This window comes from Lepisosteus platostomus, chromosome 12 (assembly GCF_059453375.1).
Source record: "Lepisosteus platostomus isolate fLepPlt1 chromosome 12, fLepPlt1.hap1, whole genome shotgun sequence".
Lineage (NCBI taxonomy): Eukaryota > Metazoa > Chordata > Actinopteri > Semionotiformes > Lepisosteidae > Lepisosteus > Lepisosteus platostomus.
In genome coordinates this window covers 10,867,440-10,884,522 of record NC_142622.1, presented here as the reverse complement: position 1 = coordinate 10,884,522, position 17,083 = coordinate 10,867,440, and the positions used below count along the sequence as shown (strand labels likewise).

Sequence of the window (17,083 nt, the reverse complement as noted above, 5' to 3'; positions counted from 1 at the left end):
GGGTGATTTCTGTCAAGATGCACTAGTCCGCTCCCCACACACCAGCTCTCAGTGGGGAGGAGAGCAGAGGGATGAAGCCAGTTCAGAGATGGGGATTATTAGGAGGCCATGATTGGTAAAGGACACTGGGAATTTGTCCAGGACACCGGGGTAACACCCCCACTCTTTTCATGAAGCACCCTGGGATATTTAATGACTGTAGAGTGTCAGGACCTCAGTTTTCCGTTTCATCCAAAGGAGGGCAACGTTTTGTTTACAGTACAGTTTCCCCGTCACTATATTGGGGCATTAGGACCCACACAGACAGCAGGGTGAGCGCCCCCCTACTGGCCCCACTAACACCTCTTCCAGCATCAACCTTAGCTTTCCCAGGAGGTCTCCCCTACAATTTAATTCCTGTATTGCTGCGTTTTGTTTTTAAATGCACCAGAAAACACCTTTTTAGGAGGAAAGAAATTCTCTGAGAATGTCTGCCGGGGTTGTGTAGGGTGCCAGTTAGCACCTACACTGAAGAAAGGCGAAATTAAAAATCTTGAAACCCGGAGGGATCAATCCAGCTTCACAGTGTTTCATGAAGCAGTCAAGAAACGGAAGAGCGCAAACTATTGTTTGCAAAAAGTGTTAGTGTTGGTGTGTGCTGAAGAAAAGGGCTTAGCATTTTAAATTTGTTGTTTTTTTTCAGCAGAAACGGTATCTCGAAGCAGATGAGGACGGAGGAGGCTTTGCTATGAATGGTTTCTGTCCAGGTCTAACAGCCCTTCACTGCCTAGGAAACACGGTTTCATTCACCCATCACCAGAAAACAGTTTCTTCTTAGGGCAGCGGTGGGGAAACGAAAATAATGCAAAAACTCAGCTGAACCAAAGAGAAAACTGCAGTTCTACAGAAAAAAATCTTTAAATGCAAAGTGCACGTCTTGCAGAAATTCATCTTCAGTACTCCGCATTATTTTAGATGGCACTGTGTGTTGATGAATGACTTTCTGTAAAAACGGTTATTGGAAAGGGGGGAGTTTCTTGCAAGAAAATCAAGTTGTTGGAAACAGTATCCTAGCTAGATCTATGTGAGCAAAACTCATCTTCTAATGTACCGATAACGCCAGGTAGCTCGTTTTAAAAATTAAAATACAAATTCCTTAATGTGATTTCGAGGGGGAAAACTATATAATAAAAGGGTATACTGTACAGTCGTTTTATGAAAACTGTCAGTAGCGGAATGGTGGAAACGCAGCCTCTAAATGAAACACAACTGAGGTTGTTTCTACATCAGAAATGCTGAGCAGTGAACAGAATTGTAAACCGCGGCTTCGGAAGTCCTTAAAACTACAGTATATGGGGTTTAAAACGTGCTCCATGCCACGGGAATACAAAGGGTGTAATTTGGGAGAGAAGAAGTGTTCAGGAAAGAGCAGAGGAAACTCTATAGACACTTATTGGCAGGCCCTAACCTGCCAAAGGAGAAGTACTCTAATATAACTGGAAGATAACACCGATAAAGTCCATATGTCGTGTATAGTTTTTGAGCTGGCCTGGTAATTGTGGCTCGTACTGTGTAATATAGTTGTTTATTCTTTACAGCTGTAACTTGTACAATGATGTCTAAATAGAGTGACGACAGTTAAAAGTTATAGTTGTTATTATCATCATCAAGGTGGATGCTGCACATTGGTGGTGATGGAGGGGAGTCCGGTGAGTGGATTGTCCAGAAAAGCGCTATATATGTGTCAGAAATTATTATTATTATTATAGGTTGTAAAGATGTGGGGAATGGGATTCTTTTCGCAGACAAAAAACGGTCACATGGTTGTAGGGTGACACCATGTGGCAGTAACCTGCAGTGCAAGGCGTGCTTTGCATAGTCCCACTTGGTAATCAGTAACTCTCGACAGGAGTCGAGGACTTTCCGAAACCACCCTTCACTGCAAAAGACAGAAATATGGCAGATGTCGAGTATTTTCGTGGTAGGTAACAGTGTATTTGTAAAAATTGTACTTCTTATCGTGTCTAAGTAACTGGGCGTGCACTACGCATCAAAGCAACCGAGAAACGCTGACGGAACAAAGTGAAAAGGAAATCGTCTCTTTGCTCTCACGTCCGAAAGACTGTACACGATCTGTACGGTGTGTTTTTATTTGGTGGCCTTTATAAATAACACAAAGTACGAATAAAAATACTATTAATGACAAGCTCAAGGGGGAACGTAGGCGTAGGCCTTTATTGTATTTAAAAAAATACTACTTGGGGTGTTACTCTGACAGTGAAAAGTATTTAGGAATTAATGACCGTAGGTCACAGCGGATATAAAAATACTGTAAGCTTCTGTGTAACTTTTTCGTAACTGGTAGTACTCTGTAGATAGAATTTAAGTTGTTCGAAACTTAAAAAAGTTTTAAAAATGTAAAACTTACCCGAGATCTGTTAATGGGAGTGGAGAAGTGCTTTGTGTAATTTTCTCCTGTTTTGCCCCATGCAGAAATACCAGGTGCCGAGGACAAATGTCATTGTCACCACATTTAAATCAGATTTGTCTTCTCAGTACGAAAGGCCCTCCTGAGGGTTTTACCTGTCCAGGATGTGCATGAATAACTATCACGAACAATGGCAAATTTGTATCTTAAGAGCTGCATATTCAACAACCTAACAGTTCAAATATAAATAGGGTCATCTTCTACTCGCTTGCACTTTGCTTTGAATTGGCTTTAATGCTTTTTGCCTTAAAAAAACTTCATTTCCAGAAGCTGCTTTTGGATTTGTTGAGAGTAAGACGCGTACAGCCAAGTCTGACTGCACAGTGTGTTCACTTTACCTTACCAAAATACCTGATCTGTGTCATTTCTGTAACATTTTTGTATGTGGTGGCGCCTTAGGCATTTACTATTCAAGCACCACAGAGTTCTTTACTTTGGAAAAGACAATGATAAGAAAGAGCTGTAATGCAGTGAAGTGTTTATCTATGAGTTCGTGTGTGGCTCCAGTGCTCTGTAGTTTTCCAGATGATCAAAAACGTGAACATTTCCTCGCTTTAGTGTCAACGAAACTAAAGATGCTTCTTCATAACCAAGAAGCCGAAAGTCAATTTAGTAGGGTGGTCAAATTTGATTTTATGAGATGACATGAGATGAGATGAGATGACAGATATAAAGGGCTCCATTCTTGGAAGTTTTAGTGTTTGGAATTAACTCTCCTGGCTGAGGAAATAGCAGCCCTGGCTGTAAGGTCATGATGTTCCAAGCCCCCTCACTTGCCAGGAAATGACCCAGGGAGGGAATGACCCAGAGAGACAGCTACAAGAGTGAAGCAGTTGTGTAGGGAGGGGACAAGAGAAGATACAGTCTGTGTGTGTTGTGCACAAGAGGCGAGTATGTACTGTATATACACAAGAGAGCAGAAGTGCAAGATTACTGTTCATCCTCCTCTCAAACTGCAGTTCACAACTCCATATTATGGTTTCACTTTAACTTAAAACATAAGATGTACAGTATATAGCGGGATCTAATCATTGCAGAGCTGCTGAAGGCAAAATAATTGTGTCAAAATGTTGGGACATTTTTGTGTCTTATATTTGTGTGATGGGTAAAAAATCTACTGTCTTTGAAAATGCCTACCCTCATTTTAACCATAATTGCAATGATAACTAATGAAAATATTGACTATTAAGAGCTTGTTTTATAATTAAACTCCCACTCTCCTATGCATTTCATAGGTGGTCATGTTGTTGTGATATTTTTAAAATAATAGGAGGAGATATTAAACAGGAGTAGAAATTGAATACTAAGATAAGTGGGTATGTTTGTAAGTTATTGGGTGGTAATAGTTATGGCATGTGTATCTCTATCATACTATGGTAATTTTAAATAAACTATCTTTCTGAACTAAACAAAAACAATCTGCAAAAAAAAAGTCTTGGCTACCACACTATCATATTTAAACAATACCAACAAAAATAATTTTAGTTCAGTCCATTTTAAACTGTGCTAAATCAAATAAAGGACCAGTGTCTATCTTACTTCTTACCAGGTATTTCTAAAATTACCTATGTCCCTGATGGAGGAGCAGGAAATGTTTTGTGCTTCAAGTACTACAATGCAGAAGAGGTGAGTTTTATGTTGGCGGTTTTTTAGATCCAGTAGCTTGATCCAGAAGTTCTTTACTGACATAACTGTTCCAGTGAATTCTCTTAGTACTGGTAGGTTATTCTCAAGAGACAAACACTTGCACATCTATAATTTCTTTGCTGCTGTAAATGTGTGATAAACATCATAATGGTATAACCCACTCTTCAAATCTGTTTTACTTCTCATCGAGATGCACACTTCAGTGGTTGTGTGGTTTTCTTTTGATTCTTAAGATAACATAATAGCTTCAGACCTACTGGTGACAAAAGCTCCATTTTAAATGGGAAATTTGAATTCAGCTTGCTGAAAAACAGACTATTATGTATTTCACACATACTATGCACTCATTAAAACGGATTCACAGCTGCGTAGCATGGTCTTAATGAAATGTTTTAATCTTTTCCTTGTTTAAACAAGTCTTTGTTGGCATCACATAAACTTTAAAGTGCAGTCGTTTCCATAAGGACATACTGTACCAGCAAGGAAATGCCCATATATGTTCTAGTGCATTCAATTAGATTTGATTTGATTCGATACTTTACAATATATATCAACAAAGATGACTGGAATTTTCCCCAGTGCAGCCCAGATAAAGTATTCCACTTACATGTACAGTATATTGACTCCAATATAATAATTGCAACATTCAAGGAGACTCCTGTACAGTTAGCTCCTGCTAATTGGCAAGATTGGTATAGGATTGTATGAACAAGGCAGACAGAACTAAAACAAAATGAAGGCCTTAAGATAGCCTGAAACCTGAGTATTCAGTGACCTTGAAATCCATTGTATATTTTACAGGGATCCAGTGCTTTTTATACAGGAATGAAGTTATATGCAGAGTGGTTTTGGTTAGGAAATGTGTCACAGTAGTTTAATCTTAATGGGAAAAAGAGATGCATCAGTGTTTCAGTATCTGCATAAGACCCTTTACCAAGTAAAGTTATCTGCTTGGAAAAGGATACCACTGTGACATTCGTAACACAAACTTCAAATCACAAGGCAAAGAGTAACAATAATGTTTCTACCTTAAGCCTAGGATTTTATTTCAGCACCATCAACAGCAACACCGAAGTCATTACGTTTGCCAAGTTGTTGTTAGAAGCCTATGTGCATAGCGTCAGTCTGTATCTGCTTAAACTTAGAAAGTTACCTTACTGTCAGACAGGCGTCTGTAACATGCACAAACTGTAGCAGGGGCGTTTGATATGTTCTGCAAATAAATTAGAGCATCATCATCATAACAGCCGTGAAACCCAAGTCCATATTTTTGAATAATTTGACAGAGAGCCGGCATATAAATAATAAAATGTCCCAGAACAGCTCCTGTAGAACACCTTGAGTGAGAGGGACATCACATCAGATTTAAAGCAACTCATTTATGAAGCTGGCTCTTGTTAACCAAATTGAGCTACTTGAACTCCTTACCTTGAATTCAAACCCTCAGCCAGGCCTGCACTGTATATACTTTCCAACATAATGCAAGGTCTTTTAGAGCACATCCTTGCAGGTGGAAGTACCTTCTGGAGGGCTGGAGGGTTAAAGTAATGGAAGACGGTTAGAACACTCAGCATTTGTTTAACTCTTTCTCGTTGCTCTGATGACATTTATGGAATCCTTTAATATCTTCAGTTTGACATTTGAAGCACATTTTATTTACTTGTAAATGACAGGTCTCTGACCAAACTGCCTGTTCATTACGATATCTGAGCTTGTCCTTATAGAATGACATGTCAGTACTGCACACATTTTAGCTTCTATAACAACTTAGCAAACATATTTTTGTAGGCTATTTGTAGTCAAAATGATTATTTTGAACATGCTGTATGATGCATTCTTTTCATAGTTCTAGCTCAGTTATTGATTGTCTTTAATGTGCTTTACAATATCTAATCTGTTAATGATGATATTTAATAAACAAGACTTCATTTTTGCTATATAGGTCCTACTTGGGAGGACAATGGAAGACTGGCTGAGGTTCTCTGTCTGTTACTGGCATTCTTTCTGTGGAACTGGTAAGACCTTCAAACAGCTCCACTACCAGACAATGTAGCTGTGTAGCTGATGATGTTAGTGAGTCATCAGATTGCCAGTGGACACAGCAGAGAAATGTTCACCTCTGACCCTGGACCAGGCTCATTCGTCTCACCTAGATTGAGTACATTTTAAACTGATTCCTGCTGACATTTCAGGAGTAGCGGAAAGATTCCTTATCAGGAATAGCCACTGGGCCGTAAGTGAAAATATTGTCTATGATCTCAGTATGATTGGTAAAGTTTCACTCATGAACACCCATTCATGGTAATAACATAGGGTGACGATGGCTATGCTTGGACTAGAAAACTCTCTCTTGACACTGCTTAGAGGAGGAATTGTGGGTTATAAACCTTGTGCGCCTTCTCTGTGGCATTTTGTTTGTCACAAATTAAAACTTATTTCACTGACCGTTGCTGTGACTTCTCTACACAACTCTGTCAAGGAAGGAATGCAGATAGTGAAATCTGTCTCCCACTGCACCAAGTGACCCTCCTGTCCCTAACACAGGTGTTGGTTTGGTGTGTTGGATATGAGAATAGGCTACTAGAGTCGTGCAGTTTTGAGAGCAAGACAAGGCAAGTATTGATATTATCTTGACACACCTGGGGGTTTAGAGTTAGAGTAGCAAGTGATATTTTAATAGCTGGGTCCCGTCCCTGGAAGGCAGACACAAATGCAGATGTAAGGTACTAAACTAGTACTTTTTAAAGTTACAGTGGTGAGGGAGAACTAAAACCCCACAAGCAAAATAAAATAAAACAAAACAAAAACTTCAGAATCATAACTCAGTTTCTTCAACGCCCCTCTAGTATAACTCTAGTTACAATTACTCTCAAACCCTAAGCCTCTTTGTGAGACATTTGCCAAAAACACAGAGTCAGTTCCACAGAGGGTTTGCTTTCTGTTTCCTCTCTTCTCCTGGAGGCCTTGGCTCCCTGGTCTTTCAACCATGATCTGACCAGCAGTCTTCAGGTGACTGAAGGCAGCAGGACCTCACAGCATTCTGGGGAATGTAGTTCAGGTCAGAGCTGCCATCTTGCCTGAAGCTGCCATTACCCTCACAGCCTGAAAAGCTATTCTTCTTTTCCTGATTAATCAGTGTTTTTGAAATACGTGTTTATACAGTCACAGTACTGCATATATAGGTAATATATACAGTTTCATAGATTATTGTGCTCACTTTGGCTTCCTCAAGGAAAAGGAATTTCTTATGGCTTTCAGGAGCTGATCCCTTTGGATTTCCCACACTGAAAAGGCCCTGGGACGATGGAAAAAACTCAATGGAAACAGCTAAGAGAAGAATGCATGCAGCTTTTGAATTCTTCACAAAATTGGGTGTAAGTCCACACAGATGTGGAGTTCTGAAAAATTCAACGGTTAAGACTTTTCATCTGGTTGCAAGATCATCTTGTCACCAGCAGCACATATTTGCAGTTAGTACCAATGGTAGAATCTTTATTTAAAGCACCTGTCCATGAAAAATATCCCAAGGTGCACATCCAACATGATACTGTTAGGGATCCTCGCTTGTAGCTCTATAATGCAGACCTGTGCATATAAAACACATCGAACAATGATGAAGATTATTACCTTAGGTACCACTTCAGGCTCTTCTGATGTGGGTGATGTGGTGCACTCCTTTCCTGCCACAGGTATTTATTTATTTCCTGAAGCAGGAGGGTGTGCAGGTCAGAGTACAAATGGTGCCAGGCGTGTCCGAAGTTCCCCCTGCTGTCGAACCAGTTGGGTTCCCTCTTGATACAGGGGGTCCAGGGGCGAATGGGTTCTTCACACCACCTGCAGCACCCCCAGCGGGACAGTGCTGAGGTCAAAATCGATGGCCTGGAGGCCTGCTCGATCCCACTCTTACACCAATAGGTTGGGTCCCATCAGACTGCCGAGCCCCGGCTCCAACCCCAGAACTTACCGGGCTGTGTGGAATGGGCAAAGGGGTCCTTCCTTCAGCAGCTTAATCAAATCTTCCATCAATGACCTGTAAAGGTCCTTCATTAAGTCTCTATACAAAACAGAGATTTAGAGTACATAAAACGTCGGTAAGCAAAATCTCTTCAGTGCCACGCCTTTACAATCACACAGGTTATGCTGACTAAACCCTGTGTGAGAATTCTGAGTTCCATTCCAAAAATAGAACAATTATACACCACAGGTGAACCTATTGACAGGTGAGCCAGGCTTGAGACTGATTAGGAGCCCTCTAGTGGTAGGTCCTAGGTCATTACTGAACTCTTGCAGGTCAACCTGCCACAATACTTTTTTTTGTGAATAGAAGTAGTTTAGTTGTTTCTTTTTGTTTCTACAAAGCTGTAAAAATAACCGTTTGGCCTAAAAGTGAAAATTGTGTCCAACAGATATTAAAATATCTACAATTTTGTCCTTTCAGAAAACATTGTATTAGAACAGGTCCAGATACATGTATATGCTAATAACAGATTTTAGATTAAATCACAGATTTCATGTGTTTAAATTGACATTTTTACTATTAAAATTAGTCATTTTCATTTTTTAAGATAAATTCTTATCATTAATTCACAGTAAACCTGTGAATTTAAGTTTTAATGGATTTTTTTTTCCTTTTTCCTCCAGGTAAAGTATTACACCTTCCATGACAGGTATAATTCAACCTTTAGTGCTGGCTTCTGTGACCATTTATTGAGTAATAAAATACATGTTTATATTGACCTTTTATAAAAATATTTATATTCCCTTTACAAATGTTGCAAATGTGCAAATTTCAAAAAGGCTTGGGTATACATCTGCAATTATTGTTAGTGTTCCTTCTATATTTAAGTTTTTAACATTTTTTTAAATGTTTAAAATATGGACAACCCTTAGCATGCTCTTTGTGATTTTGTGTTAGTAATCCATTTTATTTAACTCTTTTGGAATTGAAAAATATTATGAAGGTGGCTTTTAAAGTGAGCTCAGTAGTGGTTCCAATGAGTAACCAGACTTACTGATGCTTGTTGAGTCAATTATGAATGAGAAGGTTTTGTTGGACTGGCAGCAGACACACATGCTTGTGTAAACCTCAGGAGTGTCGTGCTCTCCTGCATCTGTCTGTAGATTGAAATTGTGCTATTCTGCCTCTGACAGAGACTTGGCCCCAGAAGGCGGCACACTGGAGGAGACTAACAGGAATCTGGATGAGATCACTGACCTGGCCCTGGAGCTCCAGAGGAAAACTGGGATCAAAGTCCTCTGGGCCACCTGTAACCTCTTCGCTTACCCCAGGTCAACACTCAGCCCTGTATCGCAAGCAGAAACATTTGAGATCAGTCCTCATGAATGCATGATTTTACTGATGTACAGTTTTTTGTGGACATTTTTTTTTACCTAAAAGTGTCTTAATGAGAGAACTGAGACAATCAGTAATAGCCTTTCTTTATTCGTTCTTGTATAATAAGAATAAAAAAGACATGAAATCGAAAACGTCAGTAACAGATCAGGTTAGAGGTTTATCCAACACTGTTGTTTTTTGCAGAACATCAATTTCTTGTGCTTTTCCTACAACACAAATGATAGAAAAGGTATTTTTTAAGAAAAATCTGCAGATGTTCTTAGAATAAAAGGCTACAAACCCTTCTGACATATGTCTGCTCCTACGTTATTGTGCATAGCTGTAGCAAAACCTGTGTTGTTCTGAAAGCTTTGTAGGCATAAAGGTAAGATTTTAACAGAAAAAAATATATAGCATATCATGTATGTATCAATAGATAAGACAATAGGTGTGATTTATACAGTATATAACTAGAGCAGAACAGATTTTCAGGACTTTATGTCCTTAAAGCAGAAGACGATTTGTGAGTTATGAAAATTGTCTGTATTCACTCAAGTTATGCAATACTGGGTGACTAATTGATCTTTGTAGCTAAACATGAAGGTAGTAAAAGTCTGCCTAAATCAGGCATGAGATGGCATTTCAGATACCTTCCCTTTTAATAGAACAGATACATGAATGGAGCAGCCACTAACCCTGATGCCCATGTGGTCGCCTATGCTGGGGCCCAGCTGAAGAAAGGACTGGAAATAGCCAAGAAACTGGGAGCAGAGAACTTTGGTAAGGACTGCTTCTCAGGTGACCACACTAAAGCTGTTAGTAAAGACAGTCAAGGTCATGTAAGAAAACAAATACGGTCCAGATGTCCATGCTAATCAAAATTTCAACACCTATTTCTCCTCATGTTGTAGAACATGTCTTTGCAAAGCATCATTATTTTTAAAATTACAGTATTCATAAGAAAATGTTACAGAAAACATTGGTTTACAGGCTATATATGTTGAACATATTGTATTGCAGACGAAAATGTTCAAGTATTTTTTCTCTTTGAATTGAAATATTGGATCGATATATTGGTGAAAATATGTATAAGACTTCTAATGTGAAATTTTAAAATGTAATTTGCGTGTTGATTATAAGATTTCATCATGTGCAGGAAAAACAAATGGTTGTTTGGAGTGCCACATGAAACAAATTTAATTGTGTAATGAAATAAGAAGAACATCATTCTGTGAATACCTACAGTATGTCTCCATGGTTAATTTTGCAGTGTTCTGGGGTGGCAGGGAGGGCTACCTTTCTCCTCACAACACCGATGTAGCTGCAGAATTAAAGCACATGGCGAACTTTTTCAGAATGGCCATCGGTGAGTGACCCATTCAAAGATTGTTCAGCAGGGGTAGAGGCACTTAACTAGACTGATCACATATCTTTGCCTATTTCAATTCTGTGCAGCGTACAAAGAGAAGATTGGCCTGAAGTGCCAGTTTCTTATCGAGCCCAAGCCTAAAGAGCCCTGCAAACATCAATATGATTACGGTAAGAAAACAGCTTGTGCTTTGCATCAAGGTTTTAGGTCACGAAGCAGAGCTTGTTCCTCAGTGCATGCTGCTTGACTACAGATATTTTTGGCACTTAGATCCTAGGCATTGCGTTTTCTTTTGCAGAATTTCTGGTGTTTTGGCACGGTGGGCGTAGCTATTTCTGCTGCCTCACAGCGCTTGCGTCCTGGGTTCGATTGCACACGGCGATGCTATCTCTGTGTAGCTTGCTCGATGTTCCCCTCTCTCCCCAGGGGCTTTCTCGGGGTGCTCTGGTTTCCTGCCACAGTCCAAAGTCACACTGTCCAAGTTAACTGAAGTTGTCTGAATCGTGTTCCTGTGTGAGTGAATGTGTGTCTGAGTGTCTGCACCCTGCCGTGGACATTCATCCCAGTTGGGTGAAGTCCTGCCTTGTGTCCTCTAAGAATTAAAGGGAAGTGTGTCAGACAGCTGGTCTCATTGCAAGCAAGCAGGTGGAATTGCTGTACCGAATGATCATGTGCTTTACTTCATTTCACACACAGATATTCAGAACTAAGTTTAACCACTTTTTCAGCGTTGTAATAAAGGAGGCTAATAGGACCAATGTAGTAGGTCAAAACTCTGATTCTCTGATTATTTGTACTCCGTGATTTGTCATCTTTTGTCTGCTGCTCCTAGATGCCATGAGCGTTATAGGATTCCTGAAGCATTTTGAGCTTGACAGCTACTTCAAGTTAAATATTGAACCGAATCACACCACTTTGGCGGGACATTCTTACGAGCATGACATCATTATGGCTTCAGCGTAAGTGGAGCAGTGTTTTCTCCCTCAGTCAGGTACTCTTAAAATATTTCTTGTGCTATCTTACACCATCGGGCTTTGGAAACCCACAGGAGAATGCTGTGTGCCTGTTTGCTATGTTCGTTAATCGAACCATCCACAGCGCTGTGGTGAGAGGCATACTCTGTTTTTATTTTTTCATTTTTTGTTGACTCCTTTCTGTGATGCGTTTGAATGCTCCCAACTAGATGTTTGCATTAGAAGCTGTTTTGTGAGCTACATGCTGAAAATGGGGAATTGGTAAATAAGGAAGAGCTCTAGTAAGTTTTTTTTTGCTGTAAAAGGAGCAGGAGGTTTATGTAACATGCCTGCTTTACCAGGTTTAGCTGAATTGGTTGTCATAGAAACTGTTGCCTGCATTTGTAGGTTTGGTATGCTTGGCTCAGTGGACTCTAATACTGGGTCTCCTGATTTGGGTTGGGACACAGACCAGTTCCCTATGGACATCAAGAACACCACTATGGTGATGAAGGTGAGGAATGGCAGTCCACTGCCTGTGTTACATTTACATGTATGTGACGTCTCTGTCTGTCGTTAAGAGATATTGTGGTACCTGTTATTTACTTGGAAGGGAGACATAAGGCATATCAAGCACTGCCTGACTGATAATGAGTGTTAGAATCCAAACCAGAAATCAGGGACCAAAGAGAGGGAGTTTAACAGAGACAACTTCATTCACACTTTAGCTTTGATTCTGTTTCAGTACAAGTTTCCAAACAGAAAAAAATAAACATACAACCTCGCTTGACGTATACAGTATAAACCACCAGCTGCATTTCTGTGGTGCTTTCCAGTGTGTAATTGAACAAGGGGGCCTGCAGCCTGGGGGGCTGAACTTCGACGCCAAAGTACGGCGAGAGTCTACGGACCTGGAGGATCTGTTTATCGCACACGTTGGTGCCATGGACACCTTTGCTCGGGGTCTGAGGAGCGCGGTGCAGATCATCGAGGAGGGCGTGATTGCTCAGATGCTGCAGGTACTGTGCGCCCATTGCCCGGAGGGAAATTGTGCTCGTATGATTGTTACGTTGAGCCGGATGGGGAGGCGCAAGTCTGCTTCACAGTGCTGAGGTCCAGCACCAGTCCTGGACAGAACAGTACCAGCACGGAAGGGATGAAGACCAATTTGCGCTTTCTTCCGAAAGATACACTGGACTGAGCCACCCCACCCCCCTTATTCAGAACGTTGCAAGTCCTGCAATGCTGATAGCAGGGCTGGGCTTCGTTGACCGATGAGTCTCTCCCAGGTGTCACTGCAACCTCACTGCGGCTTGGAAGGTTGGGTAGCGCGCTGGGCTTGCCCTGGCAGACTCGAGCCCTGCCAATCCCAGGAGGCTCAGCCCACTGTGGGTCACCACAGCCGGGTTCTGTTGTAGCCTAGACTTGAACGAGTCATATCGAGACTTTTTAGGATTCAACTGGCACCCTGAAACAAGCACGTGCAATGGTGGCACGATCTACGAGCCCCAAAACTCTGCTCTATGCAGTGTGTTACGTAATGCATGGTAAAGTCCTTTATAAAAGACAATCTTTATTGTTTGTAAAGGCAGGGATGAAAGTTATGTTTATTTCTTTTAATTATTTTGAATATCTGAGAAATCATATGAGGAGTGGGCTGCTTTTGGGGATGAGTGCAGGTTTCAGAGCTGGACAGAGTGGTTCAGGAAGTGGGTCACAGAAGGGAGGAGATGAGACCCGCTGGAGCCACAAGCACATGGTTTCTGGAACAAAGGGGATCTAATACCGTAGCTAAACAGCTCAGCTCAGTGACGGATCAGGTCAAACTTGGTTACAGGTTTTTATGTTCCTTGAAACACATTATGTACTATAACTCTCCATAACCGTGACATTTGAGTGTGTGCTTTGTATCTGTTGTCCAGCAACGCTACCTGAGCTTCAGCAGTGGAATTGGCAGTATGGTGGAGGAAGGCACAGCCACGCTAGTGGAACTGGAGGTAATAACAGCAACGGGTTTAGCAGAGTTCTCCGCATCTGAGTGTTATAATGATTACACTTCCTTACACTTCTGGACACTCCACTCAAAGCGCTTTACAGGTAATGGGGACCCCCCTCCACCACCACCAGTGTGCAGCCCCCACCTGGATGTTGTGACGGCAGCCATAGTGCACCAGAACGCTCACCACACATCAGCTGTCAGTGGGTAGGAGAACAGAGTGATGAAGCCAGTTCATAGATGGGGATTATTAGGAAGCCGTGATTGGTAAAGGCCAATGGGAAATTTGGCCAGGATGACAGGGTTGCACCCCTAATCTTTTTTTAAGAAACACCATGAGATTTTTAATGACCACAGAGAGACAGGACCTTGGTTTTGCATCTAATCTGAAAGACAGCGCCTTTTTACAGTAAAAAATCCCCGTCACTATACTGGGGCATTAGAACAAACACAGACAGCAGAGTGAGCGCTCCCACTGGTCCCCTGAACACCTCTTCCAGCAGCAGCCTTAGTTTTTCCCAGGAGGTCTCCTATCCAGGTACTGACCAGGCTCACACCTGCTTAGCTTGAGTGGGTTGCCAGTTGTGAGTTGCAGGGTGATATGGCTGCCGACAATGTGAGTTTATAATTGAGGCACTTTGAAAAATGAAGTAGTTAAGTAATTTCACCTTTCCCTCATGTGCAATGCATTGGATTTTAGCTGATTAGAAATTATCATAAATGAATCCCAGTCAACTTTATCAGTTATCCTTAAATTAAACTTTCAGTAACATAGAACAAAAACCTCTTACTCCATCACCAGATATAATGTCCAACTCAAAAACCTAGCTCTTAGCAAGCTAAAGTATACGTTTAAAAACAGTTTTTTTTAACACAAAATGCAGTATTCTAAGGCTGAAATGGGCAGTTTTTTTCCTCTGTCCAGTGCTACAATACCAATGTCTAGAGTTACAAGTTTAAAATGTTTACTGCCCTTCTAATTGCTGCACTCTCAGAGTGGTATTAATTAACACTAACATGTAGTGCTGTAAAGAACGTATGCCTCTCAGATGATTTTCTTGAAAAAATACCCACACGTCCTACAAGAAAATGCAAACTCACTTTTACCTTCTTGATCACATCAGGATATTAGCTCTTTCCTCTTTTATTTCTCTTTTCTTGTGTTGATAGGCATGATTCACAAATCAGTAGCATTCTAAAAATATTATTTTTTTAAAAACCAGTATATGTTTTTTTTTGTTTTTCAAGTTTTCTTTTCTGTTTATAGGAGTTTATCAAGCAAAATGGAGAACCAAAGACCACGTCAGGGAAACAAGAAAAATACGAATCAATTTTTAACCATTACTTGTAAAGACAAGCCTGTCTTATATATTTGAAAATCTATTTTGATTCAGTGCCTGCAAATAAAGCTGTGACCCCATTAGCTGGCATGTAGAGCTACATAATTTATTTAATTACCTTTTTTGCATAATAGAAGATATAAACTATTTATACATAAAGCTTTATATGCATTATAAGTGTCCCTAGATACACATGGAAATATGAACTATATGCTCACTGATCTTTAACAAAAAACTAAAATTGTATAATTTAATATATTTACTTTTTAGTCAGGGTTTTCTGTGTTGTGGGGAATAATGGGGTCAGGTGTTTATGCCCGGGGCTCTTATTAGATTAACCACATTAGATTCAAGATGTGTTAATTAATCCATTGGCATTTGCCTGTAATTTCATATAGTCTGCTTTAATTATTCAACATTTAGTGAATACTGTAGTTAGATTATTAAAGATGATGTTGATGTTGATTCATTATGCGGGAGCATGTTCTACTTTTTACTAATGCTTTTCTCTCCACCATTCGAGAAGGAAACCAGTGGTAAATGTGGAGAAACAATAAAGGCAAACAGTGTTGAGAAGCATCAAGGGATGTTAGGTTAAAATTGTACAGTGCACTAGAACTTCTCTTGAACTGAGAGCCCTCTGAGGGGACCTGTTAAAAGTACTGATCGTCTTGTTTGAATACAGTGTTGTGTCCTAGGCACATCTTAATACTTAAGGTTGGTGGAGTGTGTTTCAAGAAGTGACAGGATGGGGATCAATTCTGGGATCAATTAGCTACTAACAAATGGCATGCTCTCTTTTGTGAACAACTCTCAGGTTCTCTCCACAAGGACTCCAGTTAAGATCGAAAATCAATGTGTGGTATTCTAAATTAAAGTGTGATTAGATTAGAGAAGAAGCTGAACTATGGGTCAGCAGATCGACTGAGTACATTGACAGTGAAGACCTTCTTTGTGACTTAACACACTTCCAGGCTTGGGGGTGGAATGTTTCCCTTCGTTTCTCAGGTGTCCCCAGAAATCTGCTGCCTCAGGAATGCCTTGCCCTGTTTTTGTTACAGTTCTGCTGAATTGATCGTTGATGAATTAGTTCTTTTCAAACTCTTTTCTGTTCTGAAACAGTGGGAGGTTTCAGAGTACCTGTACAATGTTTATAGAGAAACCTGAAATCTCGCTTCAGACATAGAACACGACGAATATTTAATTGAGAAAATAATTGGGCTTAACTGCAGGACCGGTTGTAAGGCAGTACATATTGTAAAAAAGCATTATATTCTGATCCTAGTAAAGATGATTCAATAGCAACCATCCACACACGGAGAGACTAGATAAATAAAAGTATGTACAAAATACACAAGGAACACGAATCTGATAAAGGCAGAATGATAAACTCGTTATCACACCACGAAAATATCCTGACGAATACTTTTAAATGCATAGTTCACAGCACATTCCTTTCGGGTACATAATGGTACTGGTGTATTAAGAAAATTAAACACACAAATAAAAACATGTTTCTTGATGGAACACTTTGTCAGGCAGGTTCTAGGAAGCGAGGGGATGCTGTAACCGTGTTTCCAGCCCTCCTCGGCCGACAGATCCGCCTGTACTGCACAGGGGGACGACACTGGCGTCTGACGCGGGCCCACCTGCCCCATGACGTCACATCAGACTAGAGCAGACCTGACTGTCAGCTCGGCCACCGGCAGGACCGGATTGGCCAATGGCCAGATAGCGTGAGCTCTGCTCACCGCTCTGCGGCCTCTGATTGGGTACTGCGATGAAGAAAGGGGCGGGGAAGAGCGCGGTCCGGGCACGCGGCTCATTAGCATAGACTCCTCATTACCATAAAATATTCAGCATCCCACGAGAGTGACACGCCGGCTAGGTTGCAACTATTCTGGTCACCATCAGAAAAAAAATATAAACTCACTTTTCATGTTACAGTTGCACAGTTGTCTGTGAAGGTCTTCGGG

At 40.7% G+C, this 17,083-nt stretch overlaps 1 protein-coding gene across 1 annotated transcript; it reads left to right on the top strand.

The window, feature by feature from the left end:
- The first annotated feature begins 1,792 nt into the window (after positions 1 to 1,792).
- LOC148651074 (uncharacterized) lies at positions 1,793 to 15,190 on the top strand. Its single transcript, XM_088600930.1, has 14 exons — positions 1,793 to 1,960; positions 4,017 to 4,093; positions 6,057 to 6,129; positions 7,373 to 7,488; positions 8,756 to 8,781; positions 9,266 to 9,403; positions 10,120 to 10,229; positions 10,720 to 10,815; positions 10,905 to 10,988; positions 11,651 to 11,777; positions 12,180 to 12,285; positions 12,608 to 12,790; positions 13,694 to 13,768; positions 15,035 to 15,190. The coding sequence occupies exons 1-14, from the start codon at positions 1,936 to 1,938 to the stop codon at positions 15,116 to 15,118; spliced, it is 1,320 nt and encodes a 439-aa protein (XP_088457056.1). The 5' UTR covers positions 1,793 to 1,935; the 3' UTR covers positions 15,119 to 15,190.
- Positions 15,191 to 17,083: the final 1,893 nt, after the last annotated feature.

Coding starts and splice junctions, on each gene's coding strand:
- LOC148651074 (XM_088600930.1), top strand. CDS start 1,936: ATGGCAGATGTCGAGTATTTTCGTG. Junction 6,130..7,372: donor GCATTCTTTCTGTGGAACTG/GTAAGACCTTCA, acceptor TATGGCTTTCAG/GAGCTGATCCCTTTGGATTT. Junction 11,778..12,179: donor GACATCATTATGGCTTCAGC/GTAAGTGGAGCA, acceptor CTGCATTTGTAG/GTTTGGTATGCTTGGCTCAG.